At 37.2% G+C, this 17071-nt stretch overlaps 2 protein-coding genes across 4 annotated transcripts in view; one reads left to right on the top strand and one right to left on the bottom strand.

The window, feature by feature from the left end:
- Positions 1 to 17071, bottom strand: part of MAGI3 (membrane associated guanylate kinase, WW and PDZ domain containing 3) — a 229693-nt gene that overhangs the window by 142637 nt on the left and 69985 nt on the right. The gene's annotated exons all lie outside the window — the stretch shown is intronic.
- On the top strand, positions 7791 to 8174 carry LOC131809848 (large ribosomal subunit protein eL37-like). Its single transcript, XM_059137264.1, has one exon. The coding sequence runs from the start codon at positions 7791 to 7793 to the stop codon at positions 8172 to 8174; it is 384 nt and encodes a 127-aa protein (XP_058993247.1).

Raw genomic sequence — 17071 nt, 5'->3', positions numbered from 1 at the left:
CATCGGGCTCTCTGCTCAGTAGGGAGCCTGCTTCCCTGTCACTCTCTCTGCCTGCCTCTCTGCCTACTTGTGATCTCTGTCAAATAAATAAAAAAATTAAAAAAAAAAAAAAAAAGAGTTTGCCTTCAGATTCCCATTTGGTTAAAAAGTAGCATACTGGGAATCGAGTCTCTCGTTCCTTGGCTTTGTTGGCCCAGATACTTGGGGCTATACTTCCCACTTCAAAGACACCATCTATGATTCTTAGGATGATAAAAGAATCACCAATTTGCTATTGGTGGATTCAAAAGCAGCACAGAGTAGGACATTCTCCTTCTGTGTGTGAGAGACAGAAACACACTGAGAAAATTGAGGACAGGAATAAAAGCTCATCCATGAAAGCAGTCTTTTCTAATTCTTCTTCATCTCCCAGATCTTTTAATGATGGACTACTCCAGTCTTTGACCTATTCTCTTTATCTACACTTATTCTCTTATTTTAAATGCCATTTATAAACTAGAAGCTACCAAATTAATGTCTTTAGCCAAACCATTTATCCTAAACTCAAAATTCACAAATACAACTACCTATACCACATTTTCACTTGGATTAAACAAGTATCTTAAGTTTAAAATACCTTGATGCAAATCCTTGATCATCTCACTCAACATTGTCCAACTTTTTTGTTTTTGTTAATGACAGCACTATCTTTCCAGTTGCTTGAGTCAAAAATCTTGACCCCTTCTTCTAATTAATTAAGCTCTCAGGCATGTGGTGGGAACACCGCAATCTCTGGGAGTCCAACAGACCCTGAGTTCAAATTCTAGCTCTTCTACTTCTGGATGACCTAAACTGAGCCGTTAAAAAAAAACTCTCTGCATCCCAGCCAGAGGACCCAATGAGAAAACAGATAAAGCACTTAAGCATAATGTTAAAATACAATAGATGCAGAATAAATGAGAATTATTCACAGGGGAAAGACTAATAATCTTCCAAGCTCATCTTTCTCTTTACATATAACACCTAGGGCGCCTGGTGGCTCAGGTCATGATCCTAGAGTCCTGGGGCTGAGCCTCAAGTCAGTCTCCCTGTCCGGCAAGGGGGTCTGTTTCTCCCTCTCCCTCTGCCACTCCCCCAGCCGGTGAGCACTCCCTCCTGCTCTCTCTCAAAGAAATAAAATTTAAAAACAAAACAAAACAAAAAAAAACCTTACATTTCTGGGCCTCCTGAGCAGCTAGATGTATCCATGTGACTAGGTTCTAGCCAATGGGATAGGAGGATGAAATGTGGTATGTAATTCCCAGGTTGTGTATTTTTTAAAAGCTGCTTGCTCTCTACCTGGTTTTGCCCTCGTCACACAGACCAGAATGCGACTGTGGTGGCGGTGATCCAGATTCATCTCTGCTGGCAAGAGCAACACCTTCCTTAGAGGACAATGGGACAAGACAAAAGATCTCAAGGTCCCTTGGTGGCAGCATGAAGCAGAACTGCCAACCCAAGTGCCCACCCACCAACAGAGACACATACAAGCAAAAGAAAAAACCAATTTGCCTGCAAAATGATGATGCCTGCAAGTAAATTCATTTTCACTATGTAGAATCTATATGACTCCTTCAACATATTTTTCAAGCTAAATTTTCCAGAATGCCCTTACGAATGCATGAATCCTCAAAAGATATGTCACTACTGAAAAGAATAATGTGAACAGGGGAAAAAACAGCATATATGGGAATTTGTGGCAGCACGTTAAAAATGAAAAGGAATGTATCTTTTCCCTTGAATATTATACCCTGCTGCTTCATGACTATTCATTTGATAAGATTTATTCAGTATAATAGCATACTGGATTTTCAATTAGATATGAAATAAAACCTTCAGTGGGAAATGTTAATAGAAAGCTGAGGAGAAATAAACTTACATCCTTGCCTTTTCACTTTCCCCCAAAAGTAAAGTATTACAGGTCTCGTCACTGAGAAGATATTTTCCTTATTCATACAAGAAGGAAGTTGATTCCTGGGACCAGTATATAAGCAACCATTCATTTTCCTGTTTTCCCAGAAGCCGAATGACAATTTTTACTTATACCCTATATAAAGAAAGTAAGCCCCCCAAAAAAAACCTGTCACTAAAAACACAAATGTAGAGCTCACTAAATAGACAGAATCAGATTTTAACTGCTGAACTTTAATAAATCTTAAAGTAATTAAAAGCAGACTGCAAGTTCTAAGTAAATTTCTTTCATTCCAGGAGAGCAAAGGAATCCAAACACCAAAGGTCCTCCAAGTCTAAGTGTCTCCAAGATTCACTCAAACAAATCCTTTCATACCTTTAAAGTAATTAATCATGGGTGACCAAAATTACCTACTTCAGACATCTTAGCATACTGGTTAAAAATACAAACTATGAAGCCAGACTGCCTGAATTCAAGTCATGGGCTTGCCAGTTAATATTTTTGTGTTTTAGGGCAGGTTATTTAATTTCTCTGCCTCAGTTTCTTGTAAATGGAGATTATTAGTAAAACCTGCCTCCCTGATGAGCCATAGACGCTGTTTTGATGATTATAATGAAATCATTATAGAAAGTGCTCTGGAAAAGTGCTAAGACTATTGTCTTTCTAGATTGTGCTTCTTCCTTCAATGTGCAGATTTGTGAGTTTATTTATGTATCATGTATCAAAATATACTATGAAATAGACACACACCTAAAGACTGGCAAAGTCCTTTAATTTAATCTGAAGTTTCAATTCTTCAAAAGGCTTCTGATTACAATTTCTAGAAACAACTTATTTCATTCATTCAACAGCTGGTTATTGGGCACCTACTATATAGCAGGTGCCATAATAGTTGTGATAAAATGAAAAGACAAGGTCTTTGCCTAAAAAGGAGATCATTGTCAGAGCACCACTGTCCAAGAGAAATATGTGAGCCCCAAATGTGCATCAAATGTAGAATTCTAAATTTTCTGGTGGCTATTTTAAGAAAAAGAAAAGTGAAACAGGTGAAATTATTTTAAATAATGTATTTTATTTAATCTATTAAAATTGTACCATTTAAATATATTTAAAATTATTAATGGCATTCCTTTTTTTTTTTTTTTTTGTATTGTCTTCAAAATTCAGAGTGTATTTTACACTTAAGGACACATTTCTTTACCCACATCTTTCCATATTCATTCTATAAGCACACTACTACAAAGGCTATGAACTATGCTGTCTAACCAAGGAGCTACTAGCCTCAGGTGGCTATTCACATTTAATTTATAGTAAGTAAAGTTAAAAAATTCAGTTCTTCAGTTGAAGTAGCCCCATTTTAAGTGCTCACTAGCCACTTATGGCTAGGAACTACTCTAGTGGACACTGCAGGTCTAGGGAGAAGACAAATCTGCAACAACTATATTTAAATAATTTCTACAGCAAAAGTATCTGCAAAGTGTAGCAGGAATATTTAAAAAGTAGCACCAGAAAAAACCCATTGAGAGAGGTGAACTGTCAGCAGAAATGTAGGGAATAAGCAGGAATTTGCTAGAGAGGTTAGGAGACAATACTACAGGTAAAAGGTACCAAAAAAAAAAAAAAAAAAAAAAAAAAAAAAAAAAAGGAGAAAAGCCCTACAAGCTTCAAAGGGTTTATTAGCAAAACTTCAAATACATCAAGATTACTGAAGACATGCAACTGGCCAGGTCTTGGGCAGGGACCAAAAATAAAGTGTTTTACAACCCATGATATAATGCTACAGGATGCTCAAAATTTGTTTGAGGAAACCTCTCAAAATTTGCAGTGAAATTGAAGAAAGAACTCTTGTGTTGAAATGAGAGGAAAAGGGAGAGAACCAAAGAAGCTAAATAAACATTAAAATACAAAATTTATGAGCAGGAACATGTAAAATAATACTTTGGCAAACATTACACCCCAAATAAGTTTAACTAATCATCTTATCATTAACACCGAAGAATTTTTTAAATGGTCAATTTTACAAAATTTTGAGATCTTGCTTTTTTGGAGAATTTTAGAAACTAGGTTTGGAAGTTAGTCTGAAGGGATTTTTGAGAATGATGCTAAATAATTTCTACATCCAACAATCTCATTTAGTGAAAGCCAACCATGAAAATTTAAAAAGCCAAGGCATCTGTATTATTTAACTGCCACTAAGTTCCCGGAATCTCACTTAGAATTGTTCCAGAAAGTCTTATTGTCTAAGTAGGCTTACAATATTGAGCTATCACATCTAACACAAAGGCTTAAGATTTTAACACAAAATAAGTAAAATAAAGAATAAAGATGAAAAGTTGTAAAGAAGATGTTTTGATTCCTGTAAATCATAAATAATGAAGTTGGCACAACTACGTATCAAAACTGAACATTTTCTGAAAATCATATGCCAAAGGCAGATAAGAAAACTTGGGACAAGATCAGAGCCAACTTCACTGGATATAACCCTTACACACTCTAGAGAAATACTATTTTTTAAGGAAACAAAACAGTATCCAAAATAGTATTTTAAATTCTGACTGCTTCACAATGGCCCATTAACTAGATATTTAATAAACTAGTTTCTACAGTAAAGGTTTTTAAGACTTTTCCCCAATTTTAATTAATTAATTAATTAATTAATTATTTTAATTTTTTAAAAAAGATTTTATTTATTTATTTGACAGTAGATGGAGAGGCAGGCAGAGAGAGAGAGAGAGAGAGAGAGAAGCAGGCTCCCTGCTAAGCAGAGAGCCCGATGCGGGACTCAATCCCAGGACCCTGAGATCATGACCTGAGCTGAAGGCAGCGGCTTAACCCACTGAGCCACCCAGGCGCCCCTCCAATTTTAATTATTTATAACTCAAAACATAAAATACATTTTCAGAATCTTTGTTCTTCATAATCCTATGCAATGTTCATATAAGAAAACAATAGATAAAATGAAATTTTAGAGTAGTCTAAATTAAATGCTATTTCATTTCATCTTATCATTTAGACAGTAATTAATTATTATAGTTCATACAAGCCCCAAATGATAAGAAAATCTTGCTACCAGTATATTTCACTTAAAGTATTAAATATATACCAGAAAACTGGGATTTGCTTAAGATTTAATTTTTTCCCCTCTTGAAAATCAGACAAGTCAAGCCAGTGCTCAGTGTTTTGTCTCTAACACACAAAAAATTATTTAAATAATTTTTAAAGAGTTTTTTAACATCAAAAAAGGAAAAGAGAGAAGGGAGGGAGGGAGAAACTGAGCAGTCCGGACTATTCTATTCCTTCCTAGAGAATATTAATATAAAACCTTATGAGAAGGTACCAACATCTTCCGGGCTCACACTCCCAATTCTAGGTACTCTACCCACTCCTCTCAATTCCCTAATGTGGATTAAAAGAAACTTCCACCAATTACCTACCATTTCTCTGCTTTCTCTTCACAACAAAATCTACTGACAAAGCTGTCTTTACTTTTTATCTCTACTTTCTCACTTGAATCCACTATGAATGTGCTTTTGGCCCAACCATGTCAATGAAATAGCTCTTCTCAAGGTCGTCAATGATGTCTTTTCTTTTTTTTTTTCTTTTTGCAGTCAATGGTTAAACTTCTCTGAGCTCATTTTTTAAAAATTATTTCTTAGCATTCTTTGGCCCAACTGATTACTTTGTCCTTAAAACACTCTTCTCTAAATATCACAGGGTCCTATCTCACTGACTACACCTTCTCAGAAACTTCTTTTCCTTCATTAAACTTTTGAAAAGTCTAGTATGCCATGGGTCTATTCCTGGCTCTTTCCTCTTTTCAATTTATAATCCCTTCCCAGGTGACCCCATCTAGACTCAAGCCTTTAAATACCAAAAATGTGTTGCTGATTCTCAGATGAAATCTCTAGTCTGGCTCTCCCCAGAGCTCCAGCCTCACAGAGACAATCATTAATCCACATCACCACCAGGACATCTAATACACATTTCACACTTAACCCTTGGTAATACCATCAGGCTCTACTGGATCCAAATTTTATTTCTTAATTTCTTTTTTGAGCAGTTCTGTTTATAAGGATTGAAATTTCATGACTATTTTTTCCTAGAGGTCCTCCAAAGAACAAAAAGAAAATTTATTTAAAAAAATAATAAAGTCATTTTTTCCTTGCAATTACCATATAATTACATTGGACCCTTTTATAAATCCAAGATATATTATGGGACCTCAGTGTTTTTCCTATAATCTTGAAATCTTTTCTAGTTCATCATCCTGGCAATTATTTCATCATTACTCACCAGTTATTTCCAACTATACTTTAAAAATTAAATAATAAGATAATGGAAGAATAATGGAACTGCCTAGAAGGAGGATGCACTACTGTACCATCCTTCAGCTTTCTTATTGCGTTACCCAAAAAGTATTGCCTCATCTTTCATTTATTTGTCAGAGACAGAAAAAGACAGAGAGCACAACAAACAGGGGGAGCATCAGGAAGAGAAAGAAGCAGTCTCCCTGCTGAGCAAGGAGACTGACGTGGGACTCCATCGCAGGACCCTGGGATCATGACCTGAGCTGAAGTCAGCCACTTACCCACTGAGCCACCCAGATGCCCCCTGCCTCGTCTTTCAAAATGAAGTCTGGACAAACCATCCTTGTATTCATTTTGGACATAGCTGGGAATTTGACATAGCTGAGTGGACACAGTGGACACAGCTGAGAATTCAGAATATTTCATTATCCACCCATAATGGCAAAGAGATCAATGGAGAAAAATGTTTCACAATTATTAGATGCTGAGTGTGAACAGGCAGGTCATGGTAAAATTTCAGATAATGAATTTGTAAGTGGCAATAATTCTAGATGAATCTTCTCAAATCTAAGAAGGAGTGAGTTTACAATATATTTTTAAGGACAAAAAGGAAATACAGGATTCATAGCTAATTCCATAAGGACTTTATCATGTACTATGTTACAAGAATCTGGACTATCTCACTTACCTAAAAGAGTAAGTGGCAATATTCTTTCATCTTTTATAATGTTTGTACAGCAAACTTTACATTATAAAGCTCACAGATGTATAAATGCTGTAGGCAGATATTTATACAAAGGTGTACGGAAAAGAAGGAAACTGGTGACATAGAAATGAAAACCTCATTGAATAGATCATTCTAATTGTAAATTTATTAATTTAAAAAACAAAAATGCTTTTCAACTGATAATGGTCATCCTTTTTTTTCCCAAACAAAATCATCAGCCAGTGGATGCCTGGGTGGCTCAGTGGGTTAAAGCCTCTGCCTTCGGCTCAAGTCATGGTTCCAGGGTCCTGTGATGGAGCCCCGCATTGGGATCCCTTCTCAGCAGGCAGCCTGCTTTCCTTCCTCTCTCTCTCTGCCTACTTGTGATCTCTGTAAAATAAATTTTAAAAATCTTTAAAAAAAAAAAAATCAGCCATCAAAATTTTCCAAAGTATTGCTTTGACAATGAAAACACAAGAACGATAAGTAATGATAAGCCAAAGCCTATTAGAAATGTATTTGAAATCTGAAATTAGTATATATTCAATGTATATGTTCCAGGTTTATCAATGGCAATTGATGAGTTAATTATATGTAAGGACTTTTCTCGTTTTTGTCTCTTTTTTTTTTTATAATTTTTTATTTATTTGACAGACAGAGATCACAAGCAGGCAGAAAGAGGAGGACGCAGGCTTCCCACTGAGCAGAGAGCCTGATCCGGGGCTGGATCCCAGGACCCTGGGACCATGACCTGAGCCAAAAGCAGAGGCTCTAATCCACTGAGCCACCCAGGCGCCCCATCATTTTGAATATCTATATGACTTCACAACCAGGAAACAAAATATAAATGACTTTGACTCCCAGCAAGCTATTTTGTGGCTATCAGCAAACTGATGCTAAAAATTTATATGGACTCTCTGGTCTTGTTATTGGAAACAAGATAATGAAGGGGTCATCATCATATGGACAGTGTCGCAGTAAGATTCACAGGTGCTGCTGCCGTGGCTCTATGGTCTACCACCTTTGGAAGTCAGCCTGTGGTAAATGTGGCTATCCTGCCAAGTGCAAGAGAAAGTATAACTGGAGTGCCAAGGCTAAAAACCGAAATTCCACTGGAACCTGTCAGATGAGGCACCTAAGAATTGTATTGTGCAGATTCAGGCATGGAGTCCGTGAAAGAACACCACCTCAGCCCAAGAGGGCAATTAATGCAGCAGGCAGTTCATTTTAAGGATTTCAATGATTGGTCACACAACAAGCGTTCTGATTTTAAATAAATAAATATATAAATAAAGTTTATATGAAGAGACAAAAAACTCAGAATAGCTGACATAATATTGAAAGACGAGAACAAACTAATCAATTTTAAGACTTTCAAAGCTCCAGTAATTAAATCCGCGTGGTACTGGTGAAAGAAAAGACAAACTTATCAGTGAAACAGAATAGAGGGCCGGGAAATAGTCCTACATAAATATAATCAACTGATCCCTGACAAAAGGGCAAAGTCAACACAATGAAGAAAAGACAGTCTTCTTTAACAAACAAGTTTAACAAATTTCTTTAACTTCTTTGACAGTGCTGGAATAAATGGACATCAACATGAAAAACATTAATCTAGACACAGATCTTAGATTCTTTAAAAAAAATGAATCACAGACCTAAATAAAAGTGTCAAACTATAAAACTTCTAGAAGATAACACAGGGAAAAATATCTAGATGGATCTTAGGTTTGGTGAAGACTTTTTAGCTAAGACTTCAAAAGCCCAATCCACAAAAGGATTGATTAAACTGAAGACCTGACTTCATTAAAATTAAAAAGTTCTGTTCTGTGAAAGACACTGTCAAAATGATGAGCAGACAAGCCACAGACTGGGAGAAAATATTTACAAAAGACTTATGTGATAAAAGCCCATTAACCAAACTACACAAAAAACTTTTAAAGCTCAACAACAACAAACAACAACTCCATTACAAAATAAGCCACAGACCTTAACAGCTATCTCACCAAGGAAGATACAGAGATGGGCAAATAAGCATAAAGACACTCTACATCACAAGTCACCAGAGAGGCCCAAATGAAAACAATGAGATACCACTACACACCTATAGAATGGCTCAAATCCAGAACACTGCCACCGAGAAATGCTGGTGAGGGTGTGGATCAACAGGAATTCTTATTCACTCATGGTGGGAATGCGGCATGGCACAGTGACTTTGGAAGAGAGTCTGGAGATTTCTTAACAAAATTAAATATATTCTTACCATACCATCCAGCAACCTTGCTTCTTGATATTTACCTAAAGAAGTTAAAAACTTATACCCACACAAACTGGTCTAAGCAGGCAGGTTACCCATGTAAGTGTTCAGAGCCACTTTATTCATAATTGCCCAAACTTGGAAGCAACCAAGATGTCCTTCAGTAGGTGAATCAATCAACTATGGCACATCCAGATAATGGAATATTATTCAACACTAAAAATAAATGAGCTTTCAAGCCATAAAAAGATACGTAAGAACCTCCAATGCATATTTCTAAATGAAAGAAGCTAATCTGAAAAGGCTATATAGTGTATGATCGCAACTATATGACGTTCTGGTTAATGGGCTTTTATGATGCAAATTATTTCTCCCACTTTGTGGCTTGTCTTTTCATCATTCTGGAAAAGGCAAAAGTATAGAGATGGTAAAAAGATTAGTGGTTTCCAGGGGTTATGGGGGAGAGAAGAATGAACAGGAACAGCACTGAGTATTTTTAGGGCAGTGAAAATACTCTGTATGATATTATAATGGTGGATGCATGTCTTTGTACCTTTGTCCAAACCCACAGTATATACAACACCAAAAGTGAACCCTAAGGGGAACTATGAACTTCAAGTGATAATATGCCAATGTGCATTCATTAGTTGTAACAAATGTGCCAATCTGGTGGCAAATGTTGATAATGGAGGAGGCTGTGCATGAGTGGGGGCAGGGGCCATATTGCGTTAGCTCTGTACTTTCTGCTCAGTTTTACTATGAACCTAAAACTGATGGGGTGGGGTGGGGGGGCGCCTGGGTATCTCAGTTGGTTGAGCAACTGCCTTCGGCTCAGGTCATGATCTCAGATTTCCAGGATCAAGTCCCGCATCGGGCTCCCAGCTCCTTGGGGACTCTGCTTCTCCCTCTGACCTTCTCCTCTCTCATGCTCTCTCTCTCTCATTCTCCCTCAAATAAATAAATAAAATCTTTAAAAATAAATAAATAAATGAATGAATGAATAAATAAATAAATAAATAAAGCTGATGAGGGGAAAAAAGTATTTTTTTAAAGTTGAGTTTGCAGGGTGCCTGGGTGGCTCAGTGGGTTAAGCCTCTGCCTTTGACTTAGGTCATGATCTCAGGGTCCTGGGATCGAGCCCTACATCAGGCTGTCTGCTCAGCAGGGAGCCTACTGAACCCTCTCGCTCTCTGCCTGCCTCTCTGCCTACTTGTGATCTCTGTCAAATAAAAAAATAAATAAAATAAAATCTTTTAAAGTTGAGTTTGCTATGTTTAAATTCTTATTAACATTTCTAATAAAGCTGTTTTCATTATTCCTGTATATGTAATTCTGTACATTATCTGTAAAATAACTTAAAAATATAAAATTGAAAGTAAGAAGGGTACAATGGATTCAGATGGTAAATGATGATGACTGTTTTCCTTGGTATACTGAAGGCTAATGTGGCCCAAATGGAGAAGATGTTCTCAACCTACATCTCCACATCCAACCTCAAGACTTGCCCAGTTCGGCAAATAGCAACATTATGCCCTTAATTACTGACAGCAAAAAATTAGGGTCATTCCTGACTCCTTCCTTCATACTATTCGTCTCTCTGCCAATTTCTACTGGCTTCAGTGCTTGATTCTCCACTGCAACCGTGGTGATCTAAGCCACCACCATCTTCCCCCCACATCAGCAACAGTGTCCTACCTGATTTTCCTCCTTCCATTTCTGCTGTCCTCTTGTCCGTCTTCCACATGGAATTATATATCTCACTTTGAAAAACCCTACAAATGTCTTCTGTCACGTGTTTAAAAATCCAAACTCCTTCCTATGGCTTACTAATCTCCATGGGACCTGGTCCCTGGCTATTTCTCCAAGCTTATTATCTCTTATTCCTCTTCCCCCTTGGCTCACTGTCCTTGAACATACCAGGTTTATTATCACCTTGTAGTTTTTTCTGCTGGGAATGTTCTTATACATGGCCTCTCATGGTTTTTCCTCATCTTCACCCTTCAGGTCCCAATCCAAAAGTCACTTCTTCAATGCAGCTTTCTTTGACTTCAGCTAAACAGCTCTCACCATACCCCATGACCTTTGCAATCTACCAAAACCTGTTTTATCTTCCCCATATTTATCAACATTATTGTACTGGTAATTAAGATTATCTTATTTATGTAATGTTTATTATCTATCTACCCCACCACACATACACACAATCTTTTTTTTTTTTCTTTTTTTCTACACAATCCATTCTTAAGAGTAGAAACCATCTGGGGCGCCTGGGTGGCTCAGTTAGTACAGCATCCGATTCTTGGTTTTGGCTCAGGTCATGATCTCAGGGTTGTGAGATACAGCCCCTCGTCAGGCTCCACACTCAGTGAGAAGACTGCTGGAGATTCTCTCTCCTGCTTTCCCTTCCCCTCTGTCTGCCCTCCCTGACTCAAACATGCTCTTTCTAAAATACATACATAAATACATAAACAAATAAATAAAATCTTCCTTTAAAAAAGAGTAGAAAATATCTTGTTCACCATTCCATTCCCCCACCAAGAACAGGGGCTAGCACTTAATAGGTACTCAGTAAATATTGGCCATTTAAACAACAAAAGGGAATCCATGAAAGTTACCATAAACTCCTTGCTGAGGACAAGATGTGAAGTGTAGAGGTCAGCACATTCTCTCCACACCCATACTTCCTCCATTTTCTTCACTGTATAAGGTATGGAAATGTTTGTATATTGATCCATTATTGTCCTATAGTCTCAGATCTCAAATGGACTGCCCATCAGCATTAGAATGTTAAATCTGTGTGGGTCAAATAGGAAATTGCAGATACATAAGAGAATAACATTTCTGCCCTCCTCCAAATTCCTTTCCCTGAAGAAAAGCCTGTTTATAAATATCAAGCAAATGAAAAGCTGCCAAATTTTCATCTCTCTCAACATTCATACTGGTTTAGTTCCATTGAAAAGAAAAAATATGCCTCAGAACATTTTAGAGGTTGGTTGGGCTCTTTCTCCTCCCCAACTCATGAATGCACATGACCAAGCCAACCTGTAGCAAACACAACTTAAGAAGCACACCGGGGCTTGGAAAGTCTTTGGATGAATCAGCTCACAAACATCTGCCCTATCAGAAAAACCACCTACAGCATGTGCTCTACTGACCGTGACTCAGTGACACTGTCATTGTTTTCATGCTCAGCATCTTAGCGGTTACAAATATCTAGGTATTTCAAGAAAACAATACTATGGTACTAAAAATATTCAAGACATCTCTTCTTTTGAAGTTTTGATGGAAAAGCAATGTAAAACAATACCCTAGGGAGCATATTCCTAAAAAGTGATGGATGCATGAACCAAAATCCATCACTGATGGCAGCGTTTTATGCTTCCCCAAGTCAGTGAAACAAGAACTGACAGGAGCATATAAAACTAGTTCATCCTAAAAGCAAGGGTAGCTGAAACTTAAAACATCTGTAACCCAATGATCAATACTACTTTGAAATTAAAGACTATAAAAAGAACTGCATTTTTAGCCATGGTGGCTAAAAACTCACAAGTATAGGTAATGTGCAAGTCTTGGGAGGGGCAAGTCTTGGGCTTACACAAGGACCTCTGGCCTAGTGAGTAGAGTTTGATAGTAATTCTTGCTACAAGCAAGGGGGAAAAAAAAGAACTGCATTCTAGATCATGAAAATAAATTTACTCTATCTTTTGTATTACTCCTCACTTTTCTGTAAGAGCATTATTTCAAGTAAACCTTTTTTTTTTTTTTTTTTTAATAGGGCCCAAAGGAATAAGAGCTGTGATCTTCTGGTGATCTTTCCTTTTTTATGCCTTTAAAAAAATTTTTAAATCCAAAAAAAAAAATTTTTTTTAATCCACCTATATACAGGACAAAGCCCTTGCTCTCTATAAAATGTATCAAATTCTACTTTCTCTCCTGACTTACATTCATAATTTGAAACTAAATTCTGGGGCATAACCTCCATTAAATTCCTCAATCGGTAGACAAAAGAAAATATGTCCAGATTCCTATTCTGATTACATCTTGGCCATTCTTAGTCATTTGAAATGTTTTTTTTCCCCCTCCCAGCCCAGCTGCTGAGATAAGCTCTGGTCCCCTGAATTGCCACACTTCTCCTAGTATTCACCTCTTCCTCGCCAAACAGAGCTACAGGCATTTTTTTAAAAAGGAATAAAGACTGAAGGAAATAAAGGCACTACTCTCAATTTATAGAGAGACTAAAAGGTAGTTTCTCAGCAGCCCCAAACCACAAGGATTCAGGTTAAAAGGGTCACTGACTTTGAAAACAAAAAGGGATTTTAGGGATCAGTCTACCTACCTCCTTTTACAAACAAGGAAACAGAAAATACTATATATCAAATTAATTCCTAATTGAACAACTCTTTAAAATTCCATATTTAAGATGAAGAATACCTACTGGAAAATGCAAAGAACAGAAACTTTACAGTAACTTGCTTCAGAAGCACATCATCCACTTTTCATCTACTCAATGAGATTCACTGTGAACTTGATTTGTATGTAGTATGAGTGAAAGCATTTTATTCATTCCACAAACATATGTGGAGTGCCTACTATGTGAAAACAGCTGGGGTGGGAGGAGGTACAATATTCCCAGCCCTCAACAAGACTACACCCTAGGCAGGGAAAAGAGACCAAAAAAAAAAAAAAAATCAGCGGTAAGTGAAGCATAGTATGTAAGGTGGTAATAAGTGCTGTGGAGAAAAATAAAGCAGAGACTAGAAATAGGGAGTGGGATTGGCAGCTGGTAGTGATTTACATATAGTAGTCAGGGAATACCCACATATATGCCTGGAGAAAAACATTACAGTGAAGGCAAGGTCAAAGTCCCTAAAGTAAAGGTTGTCTGGAATGCTCAAGGCAAGGCAAGGAAGGTAATACAGGTGGAATGCAGGAAGTGGAGAAAAGCAGGAGATGAGGTCAGAGAGGTATCAGGAAGCCAGATCTTGTAAGTTCCTATAAGGCCACTGTAAGAACTCCAGTAAGATGGACTTACTCTAAATAAAATGATATCATACAAGGTACTGAGCAAGAGAGTGATGTGAGCAGACCTAGGTTTCAACATGATGACTCACTCTAGTTACTGCTGTACAGAAGGCAGGCATAGCATCTCAAGACCACTCGAATGTCTAAAACAATCATCTAATAGCTTGGACTAGAGGAGTAGCACTGGAATAGCAAAAGGTCATTGAATTCTGGACGCTTTCTGAAAGTATAGCCAACAGGATATACTGACCAACTGGAATGTGGCAGATGAGAGAAAGCTAGACATACAATATGTCATGATACACACAATACAGTCATACATACATTATAAATTGCATCTATTTCAAGTGTACGATTCAGAGAGTTTTGAAAGATGTATGTAACTATGAAACTACTGCCACAATCAAGAAACCGAGCATTTCTTTCACCCCCAAAAGTTTTCTCACACTGCTTTTCAGTCCCTAGGCAAGCAATGATCTGCTGTTCTCAGTCACTGTAAATTAGTTAGAAGTATTTAGAATTTTATATAAATGGAGTCCTAACAGTATAAAAGTCTTCAGAGTCCAGCATCTTTCATTCAATATAATAATTATGAGATTTATTTACACTGTTGCATGTCTCACTGGATCATTCCCTTGTTTTCCTGAATAGTGGTCTATCCCATACATAGCTACACTACTTTTTACAATCCATTCATCCACTGACGGGACAAGTAGGTTGTTTCTAGTTTGGGTCTGTGATACTGTGATATAAGAAATACATATTTTTAGGGTGCCTGGGGTGTTCAGTGGGTTAAGTACCTGACTCTTGATTTCAGCTGAGGTCATGATCTCAGTGTCGTGAGATCAAGCCCCACATCAGCACAGAGTCTGCTTGTCCCTCTCCCTCTGTTCCTCCCCCCACCTCATGATCTCTCTCTCTAAAATAAGTAAAATCTTTTAAAAAAGAAAGAAAGAAATACATATTTTCAAGACATGAAAGCAACATTAAGTGTCCACCAGTAGATGAATGGATGAAGGGAATGTGGTATATAAACACAAAAGAACATTATGCAGCCACTTAAAAAAAAAAAAAAAGGAAATCTTGCCATTTGTTACAACATGGATGGACCTTGAGGGCATTGTGCTAAGAAAAATAAATCAGAAAAAGATGAAAATCATTTAATCTCACTTATATGTCAAATTTAAACAGTGAAACAAATTGAATTCATAGACACAGAACAGATTGGTGGTTGCCAGAGGCAAAGGAGAAAAGAGGTGGGCAAAATGGATGAAGAGGGTCAAAAGGTACAAAATTCCAGTCATAAAAGCAGTCACGTGAATGTAAGGTACAGCACGGTGACTATAGTTAATAATAATGTATCGTGTATTTGAAAGTTGCTAAAAGAGTAAATCTTAAAGTTCTCATCACACATATAAAAATTCTATAATTATGTGTAGTGATAGATATTAACTAGACTTATTGTGGTGATAATTTCACAATGTATACAAATTTCAAATCAATATGTTGTGCACCTGAGACTAACATTATATGTCAATGACATCTCAATTAAAATATACATATTTTGTTGGTCTTCCTCCAGTTCTTGGCACAAAGCTCCTAATCCTTGGAATTTTTTAAGTGATAGGGGATACAGGAACATCTTCTGTTATTCCTAATAAGCCCCCTCTCAACCGTATCTGAGTTCATGCTAATTAAATGACTGTCACAGGCTCCCTGATAGCTACACAACGGGGTGTTGGTTAACAGAAGAACCAACTCTATGACTAGAGGGTTGAAACTACCAGCCCTAACCCTGATGTTCAGAGGCTGGAGACTGAGTTCGACCACCAACAGCCAATGATGTCATCAATCAATGCCTACATAATGGAAGTGTCATGAAAACCCTAAGTGATGGGGTTTGGAGGATGTCGAGGTTGGTGAACATATCTATGTGTCAGCAGGAGAATATATCCCCAACTCCACGGGGAAGGAAGCTCCTGCACTTGGGACTCCCAGATCTCTCATACCTCTTCATCTGGATGTTCATTTGTATTCTTTATAGTATCCTTTATAATAAACCAGTAGTAATATGTAAAGGCTTCCGCTGAATTCTATAAGCCATGATATAGCAAAAAATGGAAACCGAGAAGGGGGTTAAGAAACCCCGATCAGTAGCCAGGTCAGGCTGAAGTGTGGGAAACCTGAGGACCCACTATATGTGATTGGTGCCTGAAGTAGGAGGCCGTCTTGGGGCCTGAACCCTTAATGAGGAGGTCTCTGTTGACTTGTAGATAGTGTAAGAATTGAATTAAATTGCAGAATTCCCATCTGGTATCTGCAGAGAATTCGAGAATTAATTGATGTGGAAAAACCACATTTGGTGTCAGAAGTGTTGTGAGAAATTAACAGATCTTAGTAGTAAGGGTTAATGTAGATAAAGCTGATAGGAACATTTGTGGACCAGTGTTTGAGTGAACATATGTTTTCATTTCTCTTGGGTAAACTGGATTTCCATTATGTAGGCGTGATTGATTAAATTGGATTGTATGATTAGGTGTATGTTTAACTTTTTAAACGAAGTTGCTGAACAGTTTCCTAAAGTGGTTGTAACATTTTACATTTCTACCAGCCATTAATGAGAATTCTACATATTTGTCAACAGTTGGTATTGTCAGGTTTAACTTGGCCATTCTAATGGGTATATGTGGGAGTATCTCAAGAGGGTCTTAATTTGCATTTGCCTGTAATTAATATACTGATCTTTTCATGTGCTTATTGGCTGTTCATGTATCTTTTGTTTTGTGAAGCTAATTGCTTGATTTTTAAGTTTCTTTTTACTTATTTAAAAAAAATTTTTTTGCCACTCC

This window comes from Mustela lutreola, chromosome 10 (assembly GCF_030435805.1).
Source record: "Mustela lutreola isolate mMusLut2 chromosome 10, mMusLut2.pri, whole genome shotgun sequence".
Lineage (NCBI taxonomy): Eukaryota > Metazoa > Chordata > Mammalia > Carnivora > Mustelidae > Mustela > Mustela lutreola.
This window is presented reverse-complemented; position numbering and strand designations above follow the sequence as displayed.